Genomic DNA, 17,560 nt, shown 5'->3' on the forward strand with positions numbered 1-17,560 from the left:
ATATTTGGAACTGTGATGATGCCATCATCTTTTTTGTGGTTGGTAATCAACTTATCTTGTTGCTGGAAAAGTTCCTATGATTCAGTGAAAAAAAAGGTACTAGAAGAGCTGGCATGGAAATTATTTTGCCAATTAACGCATAAGAACTCATTGGAGGCAGCGGGTGATAGCCCATCCTAACCTTCATGCTGCAAGTACTTGAACCAAGGTCCTTAATCAAGGAAACTAAGTGCTACCAACCCTGCCATTTCTTGCATACATGACACAAGTGAACTGCATCCTCTGAATATTTGTTGACTCAAAGAGGAAAAGAGATGGAGCGGCAGAGAGATTTTTTTCTCTATTAAATTGTTGCTGAGGATGGTTTCTGTGTTATGAGAATCTAATTTCCTATCTAAATACTTTGTCTTAGGAGGTAGGACGTCACCGTACATATTTAATGAGGAGAGACAAAATCCTGGGAAATGCGTTTTCCTTTGAACCACCACCTTGTAACTCTCATCATTATATATGAATATTTAGTTCCTTATTTTTATTTCTCCTTTTGGTGAAATGTCTCTCCAATAAGTAATGGGCTGTCTACCTTATACACTTAATCCATTGTTTATCTCAGCTGTTCTACCCTGAACCAATGCAAGTTCTGGTGATTTCATGCTTCAAATTTTGACTGTGGTATGATCAGAATCTGGTTATCTGCAAGACTACCATGAAGAATCATACACTCGGGTACTCTCATTTTTCTCTCCCCTTCTCTCCAAATAGTTTGATCCTTAATTTCGTTGAATGTCTGTTAAACTCTTTTAAGTTTTCTATTTGTGGATTTTTGACGTGTTTATGTAATCTGATTGCGGACTTGATTGAGCTTTCATGGTAAAAAGTACTTTATGACTATTAAGAAACCTACTTCACAAAGAAACTACTGTGCATTTGAATCAATTTCTAGCAGATAGGGTATGTGAAGTAAATGTCCTTTGGCGATAATATGTTCCTAGGGGATGCTGCAGGTTTGGTGTATGTATCTAGCATGGGAAGGTCCCATTTTCATCTTTTAGGTGTGTGAGGAGTTTGCTCGGAGGGGGTGAGGAAAAGGAAAAGCAGTTGTAATTATAAATTGACCTTGTGTTTTTTCTGATCTTTTCTGATTTATCAAAGGCTAATGTGTTCCGTTGTGCTCTCATTTTCTTTTCATAGGAGTTGTTTTGCCCTTGATATGCTGCATTTGAATCGCAGTCTCTGTAATTTTTTGTTATCTCGGCATCCCTTCTTAGTCTTGCAGTAACATGCCTCGTTGCAGAAACTTCCTCACCATACCTTGTTGCGTTCTGCATGGGGTGGGAGATGCTCTATTCAAATGGAACTAGATGTCTTAGTTTGAAATATGATTGGTTAAGCATGCGTTCTCCTCTACTGCAGATATTGTTGCTTGAGGTGGTTATGTTAGCAGCAACATATACGAGGAAGGGAAAGAAAATTTTTGTTGCTCGTACGAATGCGGTTTGGTTCCCTGCTTTTTACGTGCCGTGTTTTCATCTTCCTCTTTGCAGTAGCTGGACAAAAACGACCTGAATGAATCCTCGATCAACTTTTGAAAAAGCATACATCAGTCAGTCAAAATGGTGGGACATAAACTTGTATCCTCCTAAACGCTCTCTCATAGTGCTAAATCCTCCGTCGCCGCTTCCTCAAAAATCCTATCACTTCTCTTCTCCCCCTTGCTTTGGATGTTCACCTGCGAAAAGAAGGGGAAGAAACGAGAAGCAGAGGAGCATGCGCGGTCGCGAATGAAACGAAAGTAAAAGAAGCTATCAATTGGATTGATGCTCTTTCAGATTAATAATAATGACTAGGAACTGTTCTCCGACATGATTAATTATGGAAGACAGAAGCTGGTGATATGTCATATATTCCAAAAAGTGGTAGTGGGCCCCTTGATGACACCGACTCCCTATTGAGGGATTACAGCTCTTGTGTACCGTATCGTTTAGGCAATTTTTATATGCGACGGTTGTTCAAATGCTGCCATCTGCTGCTACTTCGGGAGTGTTTTAGGTTAACGCAGGCTCCCATTGGGTACCAATAATCGGTAATCGATGAATCGCCTTCTTAAAAGTTATTGGCTGGGCAGTCATGAATGAGCGTCGTTTTATTTTATTATGGGTTAGTTCGTTAATTTTTCCCCTTTTCGGTTTCTTATAAAATTCAACTCAGAAGCTTCGCATCTGATCATTCATTCCCTCCTGCATTTTACTATTACTACAAAAATCTGGCATACCCATACGACAGCTGAACCTCTTTTCGGTAGACCGCAAAGCTTTTTATTAGAAGGTATAAACGGGATAGCATGGCATGACTCATGAGGGCCAGCACTGTTCGCCGGTCTCTGTCAGCCTGGAAAAATCTAGGCCAATTTCGCAATAAAATATATTATCCCCAGAAAGTAAGCGACGCCAGAATCGAATTATCTCTCGTTCTGGCGCACATTTCAGGTTGTGAGTTTGGTAATACCACAGTGAAAATTAATGTACTTCCCGGTTAGTTCGATTTCTGGGGTCGGCCATGCCTTCATTCCTTAAAACCCGAACCTGTACGTCTAGTGAAGTGCTACTTATAAAGAAAAGTCAAGAACAGAGAAATGACCTGTAATCACCATGGTTCAAAGATTGAGCCGATTTCTCGGTCTTTGACCTGTTAGTTCGATTTCTCGAACTCGGCTGAGTCATTACCGTCTCGAGCCCTCCCGATACGATATTTGAATGATACGATTTCGAGATATTTGACTTGTCAAGACGTCACCGTGAAAAGTTAAAACGATCGAATCACTCCGAGTCAACTTGAATTTGTATTATTTTTATGAATTTTTTAATTATCATATATTTTTTTATAATTTTAAAATATTAAATATTTTAAAAATTTATATCTCATTGAAAATCGTGATTAATATGTCCAAATCGATATAGAATGATTCGGGCCGTGATCGCAATCGTGACTGCGACTGCGACCTTCAACCATGGTAATCACTGGGAAAGGTTAACGCTGGGAGATACTACTGTGCTTTTATTAACTTGGCGCATGACCGTGACGTATTTTTTTACAATAAAGACAAAAGACTAGTAGTAGTGTTAAAAGGGTCTCCGCAATCAAGTTGTCAACAAAACCTTCTTGTTGCTTTTCCTGGTAATGGTGAGGTATAGTATTTTTATTTGTTTACCAATTAATCCTTTCCCATGGTGGATGCCAGAGTAGGAGGGTCAAAAAATCCAAGCCAAATTGCAGTAAATATCTAGTTTGGACTTGAAATGAAACAATTCTATTATATACTACTATATCTTTATTTTTTTGGGGCTAGCGTTAGCCAAGTTGCTCTTTTACATCAATCTTTTCAACCCATTGCGTGCCGTTGGCCTCAATCACATGGATGATGGAAACCCCACTTCCGGCAGACATTTTATCACCACTTTAACCTGATGTTACAGACTCAATTCTTTCCACCGATTTTAGACCGTCCATACATCGACAATCCCCATCAGAGACAAACTCCTGGAGGCCCCATCCTTATCAGCCGCCCGAGCCAGTCATGGGTTGAAAGTTCGCCCCCATCCCGCATTTTCACCAGTTTTGGTTATTGCCAAAACGGCTCCGATGACGGGGAGTTTCAATTCAAGTTCAATTTTCTCCACTGATTTACAATCATTTTTATTAGGAAGAAGGATAAACAAAATAACAATTAATAAGAGAAAAGGAAAAATTTTTCAAGTTCAATTTTAATTGACATGGTAATTTAAAAAAAATTACTATAATACATGAACGAAAAACCTAAGTCAGAAAATATTCAAGTTCAATTTTTCTTTTTTTGCACAAAATTTGCCAATCGATCTCAATTCAAAATTTTTTTTTTTTTTTTTGTCAATTCAATTTGATTAGGGGAATTTTCGGATTGATAAACTCGATCGCATCCCTAATTACATTTTGTCCCGAGATTCAATCCAACGGCCCCAATTCAGTGATCAATCCTTACAAGTCCATCAAAATCATTAGCCTTCCATCGTCTACTAGTGAAGCTGCTGTAGCAGACTACTAGGTATAAAAACCCTCGCTAAAACGCTCTCCTGCCTCTCTCTCCCTCTCCAAGGGGAGTCTCGAGAGGTGAGGTCTCTGTCATCTTCTGGGAATACTTGATCAACAAAAAAATGTTACTGAGGAGTTCATCCTCGCCCATCCTAAGTTCATGGCTTCCAAACTCATCCGGGTCATCTCCTGAACCCGATCATCTACCCCAACTCACCCGCACCCGATCCGTCTCTCTCTCTGCCTCATTCGCCATCGATGATATCCCAGGTTGCGCCAGTCCACTTCGACCCGTCCATGACTCCGATCTCAGGGACCACCAGCCAGCTTCCAAGAAGGAAAAGGATATCCACATTAAGCGCCCCAAGACGCCAAAGCCGGTGAAGCTCAAGGAGGCCAAGGAAGAAGAGTTGGAGAGGCTGTTGTCCAGCTCGGGCTTGGGGGAGCCCGCGGCTGCCGCCGAGGAGGACGGGTGTGTGGCCGCGGTGGAGAAGGAGAAGGTTTTGCAGACTCTGGTGGTGGGAGGCGGTGGCGCTGGCGGAGGTGGGGGGAGGGTTTGTGGTGGTGGTGGAGGAGGTGGCGGGTCAGATGGTGGAGATGGGTCCGGATTTGGTTCGGATTCGTATGATTCGAATAGGTGGCATGGGCATGATAGTACGGACGCGTACTATCAGAAAATGATCGAAGCCAATCCGGGCAATGCTTTATTACTTGCGAATTATGCCAAGTTCCTAAAGGAGGTAACTATCTTTTTTGTTTTTTGCCTTTTTCTTTTTCCTCCTCCTTTCTTGAACAACGTTTTATTTATTTGTTGTATGTTTTTTAATTTCAAAGAAAGTTAGTACTAGTTCTTTTGGGTTTTCTTGGTACATTTAGTCTGATTATTTGTGGAATTGAATTTGTTGAATAGGTGAAGGGAGAGTTAGATAAAGCTGAGGAGTACTGCGGAAGAGCAATTTTGGCTAACCCAAGCGATGGAAATGTTCTTTCACTGTATGCTGACCTAATATGGCAAACGCAAAAGGATGCACCCCGTGCCAAGACTTACTTTGATCAAGCTGTTCAATCTGACCCTGATGACTGGTAAGAGTTGCCCACCATGTATATAAAAAATTATTTGATTTGATTTTTTTGGTGTAGAGTTAGTATGGCTTTCCTTAATAATAGTGCAGTTGGTTGACGTAGAATTGGTCTTGACTTTTGCTGTATTGGTTAGTTCAGTTAATCTGCTGTCAAAAGCTCGGTAGGTAAATCATAAAACCAAAGATAAATTTGCTAAGAATCAAACGCCAGGTTTTACTGGTGCTATGTATGCAAGCAAGTTAAGTGGAAGTACATGTATCATCATCTTGTTTTGGCTGAAATTTTGGGAAATTTGTGCTGTGTTTGATTTGTTTGTTCTGGAATCTCTTTGAAATTAATGGAAGTCGGTTTGTGGTGTAGCTATGTGCTTGCTTCGTATGCTCGGTTTCTATGGGATGCTGAGGAGGAGGAGGAGGAAGAAGATGCATCAAGCCAATATGGAAAGGATGGTGGTAATTCATCAGCAACATTCTATGGAGGAGCATCACGCGGATATCCACTTACCGCGGCTTCTTGATTCTCTGTGTCTCCTACTCATCTCTCTGCCATAGTCATTATTGTTCATATAGTAGTAATTCGTAGTAGTCAGGAGTCTTACTGGCAAATCCTAACATCTGCTTTTTGCCCTGAATTAGTAGTAATTTCGTGAATTTTTGATGACGAGTTTCAAAGTTGATGTGTATATGTTAGCATGAATAAAGATCAACTTTTGTTTATTCTTTAAGATAAGATGAGGAATTATGATTGAAAAACGCCAATTTAGGATTATTTTGGTTGTCTGCTGGTAGGTACGTGTTTAGCAAGCTGTGCTAGAGGAAGCAGTAGGATTTTTTTATTTTTTGGTTGTTTGGGGGGGGGGGGGGGGGGGGGGTTATGGCGGTCGTAGTTCATTTAAGCTAATAAAATCTTTTGCAGTTCCTTCGACTAGGATATGGTTCTTGTAGGGGAAAGCTACTGTGGCAAAGGTGCTTTGCTGTTATGAATTTTTGTAATTTGTTTTGCATTTGATTCTCTCCACAGTTTAGTGGTCAAGAATTGGGTTGGGTTGGCTTTGCTTTCGACTTTAGATATTTTTGAAGCAAAAAGATCTCTCAGATTCCTTGGCAAGGGATTTTCTCGAGTTGTGATGTATCTCCCGTATTTGTTCCACGTGAGTTTCACATGTTATTATTATTGTTGTCTGCTCATTTAAATGTTGAAGTAATCGGCCAGATATTTTTCCTGGTGACTACGAGTATTTGCGCGTGGTTTTTTATTTGAGGGTCTAATCTAACTACGGCAATTTTGCAAAACTTCTAGTTTTGGTATCTTGCGGTTGTGATTGGAATCCTTCATATGTATGTGACAAAGTGCCACTGCATATTTATTTGACGGCAGATCCTACTTCCAGCTGACAATAATAAATTTAGACCCTACTTACTTACTTTTAATCACGCCTGCTTGGTCCAATACCCTTTCAATGAACTGCTTGGCTAGAGGTTTGAGCGTGACATTTTATAGTGGATTGTGATTAATGATTCGACCCTTGCTTGGGCTCCATTTGAAGTAGTTTTCCATTCAAGTGGTAGTATATATATATATATATATTCGAAGCTTGGAAGCTTTTTTTTTTCACTGGCGTTCCATGCTCATTTTTCTTCTCTCCTGCCCTTACACAGAAAATACTATCAACTTTACCCAAAAAAAAGTTGATTAAGCTTGAGTTCATGGTCCAGCTCCATTGGGTCTGTCTGCTAAATGAACTTGGGTCCATTTTGCATCTCCTACAATTCTAGAACAGTATGGCTTACACAAAAAAAAAAAAAATTGTTTGTGAACCTTGGTGAAAGGCCCAGGGAGCCTTCGCGGCGAATTGCATTCATCGACTCGACAGGCCCAGGTTTGCGGCCTCCTCTGCAGTTTTGTTGACTCCTTGACTTTGATCGGGCCCCACGTGATTCCCGCCAAAATCCGCCCGGCTCCCCGCAACCTTTTTTGCTTTCAACTTTCAGCGGCGTGAGCGGGTGGGTAATCTCAACAACCGTTGAGTTCGTGACCCCGGAACCGAAGCAAAGCACGTGCGCCAAAACAATGTCCACGTGCGAACTCCCCTCACGTCTGCAATTTCCCGCTTTCGGAACTAAAACCCCCGCATTCCAATCCACTTCACCACCGCATTTCGGGTACGTTATCCATTATATGCTCCATCCTACGGCTTCACGTCCCATCTGCATCTCCTCCTCCCACCCTCACTCCCACGCACGTGCATCTCAATTACCCCTCCCCCAAAAATCTCCAACTCATCGTGTCCGACACGTGCTCAATGGCGCGCGAAAGGAAAAGGGAGATCCGCCGACGGTATAGCTTAGCATGCAAAGAGAGAAGATAAGGTAACAGCGAAGGACGATCGCGAAATCCCAAAACAACTCCTCTGTCACGGACACGTTAGCAAAATCGGGGACCTTCCATTTTGCTAGCTTAACCGAGGCCAAGCGAATATATTATACTCCATACATATGAGAACAGACCTTTCGTGGGGGACAAATCATCATCTTCCGACATAAAAGCTGACACGTGTCACGTAAATAAAAAATCCAGGTCTTCCAATGAATAATAAAAAATCTTTTGTACCTTTCAAGGTCGGTTTATCACATTTCTTTCCTGGCTGCTTTCCTCATATTTAGGACTTTAAGTGTCAAGACTACTGCTACCATAAATTTGATAAAATCAGAGGAGAACGGAGACAAAACGACGGGAGGAGATTTTTTTTCTTTTTTCTCAGCAGTTTTTATAGTTGCTCTCTAGCACCCCCAGGCCTCAGGTATGGATATGGTACTAACGGAAGTCTTAGGATTTCCCGTGTACTTTCTAGTTCAGGTGGGAAATGTTTGGTTAGTTTTAAGTTCCAAGGTTTGTCGGGAATTTTAGTTGGAACTTTTGTATGTTGGTTTTGCTGCTGAAGCGGTTTATTTGGAATTTGCAGGTAGAAGAATCAAGACATGGCAAGTATTGCTGTCAACAAGGAGGAAGTTGTGTCAGTGGAGCTGCCTGCCCCTGCTTCTTGGAAGAAATTGGTACCCACCTTTTTTTTTTTTTTTTTTTTTACTAATAAGTTTTTTTAAACACCAAGATACTCTTTTTGTTTTGCTCTTTTTTTCCCAGTGGGCTAAGCTCATATTTTAGCTTTTTCTGCTGATTTAGTGCTTGTTCTGTGTGTGGGGTGAATTCCTGTGTTCTTGTGTTAAATGATTTAGTAGAATAATAGAGGGTCAAACTTTTGTTGGGTGGATAAAGCTTTTGGTAGTTTGTTTTGTACGACACATTTCCTAGGTTGTTGTAAGTGCAAAAAAATAAGTGTTCAGACGCTAATTTTCAAAATCATTTATATATCTATTTCCCTCTTTTTTTTTTTCGCCTGCTCTCCCTTGGGTAAAAATCATCTCTTAGAGTGGGCTGAGAAATATATCTGGTATTTAATATTTTTCTGTATATTCGTCCCCAAAAGACTCTTTTTTTAACCCAAAAAAAAAAACTCTTATTGCATCTGTTTTAGAAGCCGTGCTCGTAATATGCACTTTTTGTTGTTATATTTTCTTCTTTGTCTTTTTTTTTTTTTTAAGGGAAATGGGGATTTATGTGCTCTGGTGATTAGTTTACATATGTTATCTGGTAGAAAGCAAATTTAGGAAAAATATTTCTTGAGGCTTCTTTATCTTTCTATGTATTTGTTTACAAGGAAGATGAGATGGTGAGTCAAATTGGTACAAACTCTTTTGGGTGTTGCATGCGTGTTGTTGAGATTCAGTCATTAATCCAGCATTTCACAGGTGTAGGGTGTCTGATGTATGTTTTCTTCAGTTTCAATTAGGTTTACAGACTGCTTTTTGAACGGCCAAAACTACGACATGGTACTCTTCAATTTTGGGTTTCTTTTGCGTATATTGCTGCAAGTCGTGGTGTCACTTGCTAGTATATAACTATACATCATTTGTGAAGCCGAGTTCCTTGAAAGCTTTGTGATCCAGTCATTTATTTGTTTGTCTAGAAGAGCCTATTGAAAAAGCAGCGTTTTCCTCTAACCCAGCCAATTACTGTTGCACGTTACATGTTTCTCTAGGTCTTGTACCGCCCTGAGGATTCTTGTATCAATCTACTATGTAGCCAGAAGCCCTGCGGTTTAGCAGCAACTTCCTAATTGCTGATCTTTAGATGACACTGGCTGTGATGGAATAAGTGCAAGTTGTCATCTGCTCTTATAAATCTTTATACTACTTCTGCAGAACATCCTTGCAGAGAGATATAACTTGTTTGTAAGTTTGTTCAGAAGTAGGTCCATCTTGACTTAGGGAATCCAGTCTAATTGCAGGCAAGTTTAGCAGTGAATTGTAGTTGCACTGTGCATATTGATGCCAAAATTGAATATCCTTGTAAATCTGGAAACTCGTTGACCTTGATTCCCTTCCGGTTAATTATAGAATGGTCTTCATCTGTTGGTTTGCAGTTTATTCCAAAAAAAGGAGGAACTCCAAGGAAGAATGAAATAGTGTTTGTGGCTCCTACAGGAGAGGAAATTAGTGGTCGGAAACAGTTGGAGCAGTACCTGAAGTCCCATCCTGGAAACCCATCAATTTCGGAATTTGATTGGAGCACGGGCGAAACTCCTAGAAGATCAGCAAGAATCAGTGAGAAGTTAAAGGCTACACCTCCATCCACCGAGAAAGAGCCGCCAAAAAAAAGAGCTCGTAAATCACTAGGAGCAAAGAAGGATGACAAAGAGACTGATGCTGCCAAACAGGAAACTGAGAATAAGGGACATGAGGATATGCTAGATGCTGGGGCAACTGAGAAGAAGAGCGAGGAACCAGAGGGGGGAAATGATATCATCAGGGCAACTTTAGTTGAGGGCGAAGGTAAAGCAGATGCTGAAGATAGAAAGGAGCCGGACTCCACAGTGAAAGAGAATGGTACTGTTGAAAACGGCGTAAAAGATGTTGGAGTGCAGAATGAGACTGATGATAAGAATGCTCCCATTGCAGTTGAAAAAGGGGAAGAGAAGCTGGACTCTAAAGAGGTAGAGAAACCAGAGACTGAGATTGGAAAAGATGATGGTGCTGATGCTGCAGGAAAAGACAAGGCAGGAACAGCTGCTGCTGCTGCTGCAGCAAACAATGGAGTAGAGCAAGAGCTGCCCAACGGTGTGGCGCCTCCTGAAGCAGAAACTAAAGAAGTAGAAGTGTGTGATGGCAAGCTAAAGTTGCAGGTAGAAGATGCGCGAGTGGCGGTGATGGAAAATCGCAAGGTTGAACAAACGGGGCAAAGGGAAACTGCACAATGTCCGTCTCCAGCTCCAATTGCCTGCTGAATGTATAGTCTGCATCTCATTTAATTTCCTGTCTCCGGTGTCCGGTCTTAACTTTTTGGGACGACTATAATGTTGATGTTTATTAGTGCTTAGATATTAGTAGTTGGTCAGAAAATGACTTTCTTAGTTTTCTGTGATGCTGTGATCCTCTTACGACTCGTGCTATTGAGTAAAATTAGATTGACTGTTTACTGTTTTTGGCTATTCTCTACATAGGGCTCTTTTATATCTTTTATACGTTGTTGGTCTGTTTATTAGATGAAAAAAAAGTTCACGTCCACATTTTTGATTGTTGCTTTATCCAACAATACTAAAAAAAAAAAAAGGAAAAAAAGAGCTTTAAGGCATCTGACGGTCTCTCTTAAAAGTGTGGCTTTGGTCCCGTGGAGTGGATTAGATTTGGGCACATGGTCATCCGCTGAACGGTTGAAGCAGACGGTTGTTTAGTCCCCCCCCCCCCCCCTCGCGCGGACAAAGGGCACAAACGGTTGCAGGTGCAACCGTTTGTACCAAAAAACTAATTTCTTTAGTCTTTCTAACCACGGAATGTCATGTACTTCACAATTTTTAATTTTTTCTAAATTTATTTCGAATAGTTTTTTATTTTTATTTTTTAAAATCTTTTGGATCAACTTTTCTTTTCTTTTTTTATCTCATATTAATGTACACCACATTATAAAGAAAACAGTGATAAATAATACTAAAAGATTTCCAAATAGCCTTCCATTCAAATACGCTATGTTCTGTTTCGGAACCTCGGTTAGGAGGGGTGCACTTTGGAGCATCCAGGTTTAGCACAAGCAATGACCAAATTTAAATAAATATGTCTCATGGCACGCTCAATTCTCTGGAGAAAAAATGGGACGTCAGGAAATAGGGGTCATAAAATAATCTTCCTTTTCATGATAATCTTGAAATCAGTGGCAGTTAGGAATCTTTGTGATAAGAAAACCGATTAGTGTGTGATTTTTAGTCATGCATCATTATGCCAAGAGTTGTTAATCCATGCAACTTCTGTCTCTCTTGATCTCTGTCTCGGCAATATGATTCTTACTCACATTAGTCCGCACAGCACATCCAGTCATCTAGGATTGAGGGAGACGTCAAAATCTGTATCTCAACTCTTGAGTTGATCTTCCGAGGAAGCATCAAGAGATATAGCGTTCAGTGTTCACAAAAGGATTGAAATGCCGAAAAGGTATAACTTTGAGATAGAGAAAAGTTGGATGCACTACTACACTCCAAAAGTTAGGAATCTATTCGAAGCCCGCAGGACCAAACATTTGTCCCTCAGAAACTACATTTGCCATTCATCTCTGGACCAGGGTTTAGAATCTTTTATTTCATTTTGTCAGTCAGTAATCTCCATCCATGGCAAACCACCCCTGGAAGCATTCCATTCCAAAGACAACCGCCGTTTTGATTTCAAACAAAGTTATCTGCAATTCTGAGAAATTCCATCTACTAATTAGGCTACATTTCTTCAATGGAATGGTACTCAGCATTTTTTCGGACTTTCAAGATAATGGGACTCTACTCTTTTGGCCTCTGCTTCCTTCTTCTCTTCAATGTTTTCTTATCCAATGGTATGCTTCTCTAAAATCTCTTGACTTCATTTCTTTTCCTTCCTCCTCCTTTTCTGTAGAACATTTTTATCCTCTTTAGATGTATTATTATACTTTTAAGTGGGCATGCAGATGCAGATTCTATCTATGCGATGGATCCTCAAAAGCTTTCATGATCAGCTTATACTTAGGTCTCTATTCTCTAAAAAAAGAATTGTGCTTTCTAGAATGCTAAAATTTTTAAAGGATACTATCTTTTTTTAGCTTTACCAGGTTTCCTGCTGGTGATGAACTTAGACTTAGTTTCACCTTCTAATGTTTGGTTTCTACATAAATTGTTTGGTTTCTGTCAACAAGTTTAGCATGTTCAGGATTTTGTGCAACTTACTAGCTTGCCTCGTCATGAAGATGTCACACTGTCTAGTAGCTTTGGAACTGCTATTTTATCATCATCACCTTGGCAAATCAAACTATAGCAAGAGATGATATCTTTGTTCATGCAACACCCCTTTGTTTTTTTTTTTGGCTTATCATGGCAGTGTTGATGGTGCATGGTTTTACGGGTACGTATGGAGTAAATTACGGTAGGATAGCTGACAACCTTCCACCACCAGCAACTGTTGCAATACTTCTCAGGGCAGCAAAGATAAAGAATATCAGAATCTACGACGCTGATCATGAAGTTTTGAAGGCCTTTTCAGGATCTGGAATTGAGATAATTGTTGGAGTGGGGAACGAGAATTTGAAAGACATGAGTGTGTATCCTGATAATGCTGTATCTTGGGTGAAGGAAAATGTCGAGCCATTCCTTCCAGGTACTAGTATAACAGGAATTGCAGTTGGGAACGAGATCCTTGGAGCTACTGATGTAGAACTCTGGGAAGTTCTAGTGCCTGCAGTAAAAAATGTATACCATGCCCTCGAGCAGCTTCACCTGAGTGACAAAATTGAGGTCTCAAGCCCGCATTCAGAGGCTGTTTTCGCCACAACATTTCCCCCATCCGCAGGCGCATTTAAGGAAAGTATTCTGCCGTACATGAGACCACTTTTGCAGTTCTTTTCTCAAATTGGTTCTCCGTTCTATATAAATGCCTATCCATTTCTGGCCTACATCAACGACCCTTCACATATTAATATCAACTACGCACTCGCTCAACGAAATCCTGGTATTTATGATGCCAAAACCAATTTGCACTACGATAACATGTTTGAGGCTCAGATTGATGCAGCTTATGCTGCTTTGGAAAAGGTTGGGCACAGTAAGATGCCGGTTATAGTTTCCGAAACCGGTTGGGCTTCACGGGGAGATGCAAACGAGCCAGGAGCAACGATTAAAAATGCTCAGACTTACAACAAAAACTTGCGTAAGAGGCTTCTAAAGAAGAAGGGGACGCCTTACAGACCCAAGATACCTGTGAGGGCTTACATTTTTGCCCTGTTCAATGAGGACTCGAAGCCTGGTCCAACTTCTGAGAGAAACTTTGGATTGTTCAAACCTGATGGCAGCATTTCTTACAACATTGGATTCAAAGGGCTTGCACCTTCATCAGCACACTCTTTAAAGGTCCTCGCATGTTTCTTTAGTTCATCAATCGTCTTCTTGAATTACATGATTAAGATGCATAGTGCTGATATCTGATGCTGTTTGCTTATGATAAATCATGCTTTTGGGTTCTAAACTTTGGTCCGGCAAAATGTTTTGTTATTAATTAAACTACGTTTCCTCTTTTTAATATATGACTGCTTCTTGAAGCAAGTAATGACGGGAAATTTTGCTTTAGAGATTTATTCGTCTTTAATTCTTAAGCTAACGGAATATCTAATTGAAACTCTGCTCTGCCTATATCTTCTTCAACAGCATTTCCTTTTCTTTCGCCATTTTTGTTTCCCCTGTTAAGGGGACATGTCATTTGCATCGGATGCCTACTGCGGATTTAGCTTCGACAGACATTTGAGATAATGGTACAAACACTAGGGTGCTACATATTGCTGAATGGATCACAGAACTTTTTAACTGGTTTAGAAATTAAAGCACAACAAACATAATGTCAGATTTTCTTCCGTGTTGCTTTTGCTGTACTGATTCTGTTTTATGCCTCCATTTGTGTTGCAGGATCATCGATTGGGTGGATTCTCACTGATTCACTTGATTTATGCAACAATACTGGTGTTTCACTTTATCTGAGGACTTGGACAAATTTCAGGGACATTCAGATTAATAAAGAGAAGGCATCCAGAGTCCTTTTTCATACGTGTTTGATGCAGAATCAGTTTACAATTAGCAAGTTTTAGCTTCCTCTTCGTACACATAGTTGAAATCCATATTTGATTGATTATTTGATTCTGTGATTTGAGTATTCCTGAATTTGATTGGTGCAATGCCTCATCCACCCTTCCCCTGGACCCTCCTAACCTAACTCAATCTTCCCAGAAATCTTTGGACAAAACGAATTAAACACTTTTATCCTTTAACCTCGCATTTGCTTGATATTCGTAATTTGCAAATACCTGATCGATTAAAATCTCACCTAACCTTTCCAAATTCTCTGCATAGCAATCGTGAGCGGATACTTCAATAACTTCAAAGTAAACAGGTCTCCGTGTTTGAAAACCCCAACTATGTGGCAAGCTTCCTTTTAGAGTCCAAGGCCGTGTTGGAAGGAGAAATGTGGACAAGAAAATTGGGTTGTTAAAACTTGGATAGAAAGCTAGTTAGTCTTTATCTTGTTCGACAGTTTTGAAGGAAGAATTAGAACTGAAAATGAAGAGAAAATTTGGGGTGGGAGAGAAAAATTGGTGCAATCAACCTTTTAGGGGGGACAATTTGAGAGAAGAGTAAATTTTTTTTTTTTTTGAGGGAATTTATCGGAATTAACCCAAGAAGAAAGAGAGCGAAAGATGGAGGACGGTAAGTAATAGTTTTAACTTCTAATCTCCTAGATTCACCGTTATCAAAGCAATGTTTACCACAGTAGAGAGATTAACAATAATTCAAAGAAATATTTTGTAACCTCCTTCATATTCAAAGCAACAGTTGTGCCATATTGACACTGGAAAATTATGTAAAGGGGATCGACCAATAATTAATTACCATGACGCCGCCCGACCACTTTTAGTTACACCTGAAGTCATTAGTCAATCTCGACTCAGACTTAATTTCCATTAGGCGACGTACCATTTGTCTTGAAAAAAAATGCAGCATATATGTAAGTTGAATTAGTCACCATTTGCAGCTTTCCAAGTCTTTCGTAAGTCGGGTCCTACCATAGTGCATTGGTATTTCAGAGAACTCTGCAGTTGCTACCTTTATTAAGACCGCATCCGAAATCGTTCACTACTTAAACCCCCACAGGCACAGGCAGATGGGAATCCCCAAGCTCAATCTCTAATCATTCATCACTCCAAATCTCTTATCTAAAATTTTACAATAGGAAATTTCCAAGTTTTGAGGATGAGCAAGTTTGGGTGCATGGTCGTTTTCTGTGCTTTTTCTGCAGCAATGCTGCAGCAAGGTGCAACAGCAGAGGTGTATGTGGTTGGAGATTCCATTGGGTGGGCTATCCCCCAAAATGGTGCTGCTGCTTACGCCGACTGGGCTTCTGGTAAAAACTTCAAAGTCGGTGACATCCTAGGTAATGAACTAATAATGACATGATCATCTTCATTTCGCATCAATTCTCAATTTACAAAAGGATGTACTACTCTAGTTAATACGTCACATTTCACTCAGTCAACAACAATAATGTGTTCGCTTAATTTGCTTTCTTTGTTTCTTTCCCTCCAGTGTTCAACTTCGTAACCAACCAACACGATGTCCAGCAAGTACCCAAGGCATCCTACGATGCATGCAATTCAAACAATGCAATAGGCGGCATGATCACGAATGGACCAGCAAATGTAACTCTCATATCCACCGGAGCTCATTACTTCATTTGCACTTTCAATGGCCATTGCAAAGCAGGTCAGAAGCTAGCCATTTCGGTGAGCGGCTCAGCTGGCACTCCAGGGGCCAATCCTCCCGCTAGGACCCCTGCTCCCACAACGACTCCTACCGCTCCTTCTCCACCCTCTAACCAGCCGCCTGGTGCTCGTGCACCAACGCCTTCACCAGCTCCCAAAGCTGACGGACCTTCTGCTGCAACACCAACAGCCGTGACCACCCCACCACCACCTCCTCCTACTTCATCCTCGAATGCTGTGTTTGCCGGCCTTGGTTTCGGCATTGCATCCGTTGCCGTGGGCCTTTTCGTCTAAACATGGAAGGACATGAAGGAGATATTCTTGATTTTGATGTTTATTTTGGGTAGTCTTTCAACAATTAATAATATTGTGCTTGGGTCGCGTAGAGTGTAGACTGTTACTGTATTTAGCCATCAGAAAATGTTATCAATAAAATTCATGGATTTTTGGGGTATTAATGCCTGCTTACGTCTAAAGAATCACGTCTTTTTCATTCTGATTTCACATTGACAGCACACCATCTCCATGCGGCCAATGGAGCTCAAGACTGTAAACCATTTCATTAGTCCAGACTTCACACTCCAAAGAGGTTGCAGTTTTAACTCTTTTTTTTAAAAAATATAAATTAGGGAGTATAATGGTCTAAGAAAATAATTGAAAAAAGTCACGAGAAAATCAACTAGTACGGTTGGCTAACTTGACCGGAGGTTCAATCTGGATCGGGCTTAATCTGCTGTTTTGCGGTTCTCAAGTAATCTGTTCTACAATTACGAGTAAAGACTTGAGTTGACTATACAATCAGTATACATGATGACACTGAGAAATTAGTATTTCCTCGTCTTATATAATGCCTAATGCATCAGAGCTAATGTTAGTACTTGTATGATTCTTATCTCCATTAACAATACAAAAGGAGCACGTTTGAAACAACAACAAACTTAGTTGATAAATGTCTTCCACCATTCACTATAAAATTAAACATTTTGACGTTATGCAGGAATTGAAAAGATCACATGAACTAAACTAATTTATTTATCGAGTGGCGGTGAAGTGTTAGCTAGTTTAAGTAATTGCTGGACAAAATATATACTTGCATTCATCGTGAAACAACTGATCAAGAACAGCAATAACCGGAAACATATAAAGTAAAATGCAGACTTCTCCAAAGATTCTCCTCTATATATTTGAGGGTAATATGATCCTCCGTAATTGAAAATTGAGAAAAAGAAAAAAGTGATCTACACTACAACTTGTGGTTCAGAAAGTTCGAAAAGAAATGCTAACTTAGTTACAGCTAAGATCGCGAATTATAATAGTCACTTGACTGGAACTCATCTACATAATTAATTGTTTCAAATGGAAGCTTCTGCCGCCTATCACAAGTCACAACTAACAAAAATGTTGAAAAATTACCAACTCCAAGATTCAAGAACCCCCACAAAAAATTGTCCTAGAAAAAGTTGACCAATCAAAGTATGTGAAATGCTGACCAAAATGATCATTACCATGACAAATTAAACATAACGCTGGAATAAATTAAAAATGT

At 40.2% G+C, this 17,560-nt stretch overlaps 4 protein-coding genes and 1 long non-coding RNA gene across 7 annotated transcripts; all 5 read left to right on the forward strand.

Annotated features, from left to right (window-relative positions):
• The first annotated feature begins 415 nt into the window (after positions 1 to 415).
• Positions 416 to 1,177, forward strand: LOC140005913 (uncharacterized). The gene is made up of 2 exons (XR_011813445.1): positions 416 to 491; positions 614 to 1,177. It is a non-coding gene; the product is annotated as an uncharacterized lncRNA (long non-coding RNA).
• Positions 1,178 to 4,020: 2,843 nt separating this feature from the next.
• On the forward strand, positions 4,021 to 5,864 carry LOC113742960 (uncharacterized). Its single transcript, XM_027270991.2, has 3 exons — positions 4,021 to 4,805; positions 4,976 to 5,148; positions 5,509 to 5,864. Exons 1-3 carry the CDS (start codon positions 4,188 to 4,190, stop codon positions 5,663 to 5,665), a joined length of 948 nt encoding a protein of 315 aa, XP_027126792.1. The 5' UTR covers positions 4,021 to 4,187; the 3' UTR covers positions 5,666 to 5,864.
• A 1,879-nt stretch (positions 5,865 to 7,743) lies between these two features.
• On the forward strand, positions 7,744 to 10,685 carry LOC113742961 (uncharacterized). 3 transcript variants are annotated; one of them, XM_072047182.1, is made up of 3 exons: positions 7,744 to 8,004; positions 8,111 to 8,201; positions 9,629 to 10,685. In XM_072047182.1, the coding sequence occupies exons 2-3, from the start codon at positions 8,127 to 8,129 to the stop codon at positions 10,487 to 10,489; spliced, it is 936 nt and encodes a 311-aa protein (XP_071903283.1). In that variant the 5' UTR covers positions 7,744 to 8,004; positions 8,111 to 8,126; the 3' UTR covers positions 10,490 to 10,685. The 3 variants fall into 3 exon arrangements, with proteins under 3 accessions (XP_071903283.1, XP_027126794.1, XP_027126793.1); XM_027270993.2 differs by having other exon boundaries at positions 7,745 to 8,018; XM_027270992.2 differs by having other exon boundaries at positions 7,757 to 7,948.
• Positions 10,686 to 11,753: 1,068 nt separating this feature from the next.
• LOC113741604 (glucan endo-1,3-beta-glucosidase 14) lies at positions 11,754 to 14,419 on the forward strand. The gene is made up of 3 exons (XM_027269168.2): positions 11,754 to 12,075; positions 12,594 to 13,618; positions 14,168 to 14,419. Exons 1-3 carry the CDS (start codon positions 11,976 to 11,978, stop codon positions 14,237 to 14,239), a joined length of 1,197 nt encoding a protein of 398 aa, XP_027124969.1. The 5' UTR covers positions 11,754 to 11,975; the 3' UTR covers positions 14,240 to 14,419.
• A 982-nt stretch (positions 14,420 to 15,401) lies between these two features.
• Positions 15,402 to 16,472, forward strand: LOC113741605 (umecyanin-like). The gene is made up of 2 exons (XM_027269169.2): positions 15,402 to 15,686; positions 15,839 to 16,472. Exons 1-2 carry the CDS (start codon positions 15,506 to 15,508, stop codon positions 16,306 to 16,308), a joined length of 651 nt encoding a protein of 216 aa, XP_027124970.1. The 5' UTR covers positions 15,402 to 15,505; the 3' UTR covers positions 16,309 to 16,472.
• Positions 16,473 to 17,560: the final 1,088 nt, after the last annotated feature.

Source organism: Coffea arabica, chromosome 4e, assembly GCF_036785885.1.
Source record: "Coffea arabica cultivar ET-39 chromosome 4e, Coffea Arabica ET-39 HiFi, whole genome shotgun sequence".
NCBI lineage: Eukaryota > Viridiplantae > Streptophyta > Magnoliopsida > Gentianales > Rubiaceae > Coffea > Coffea arabica.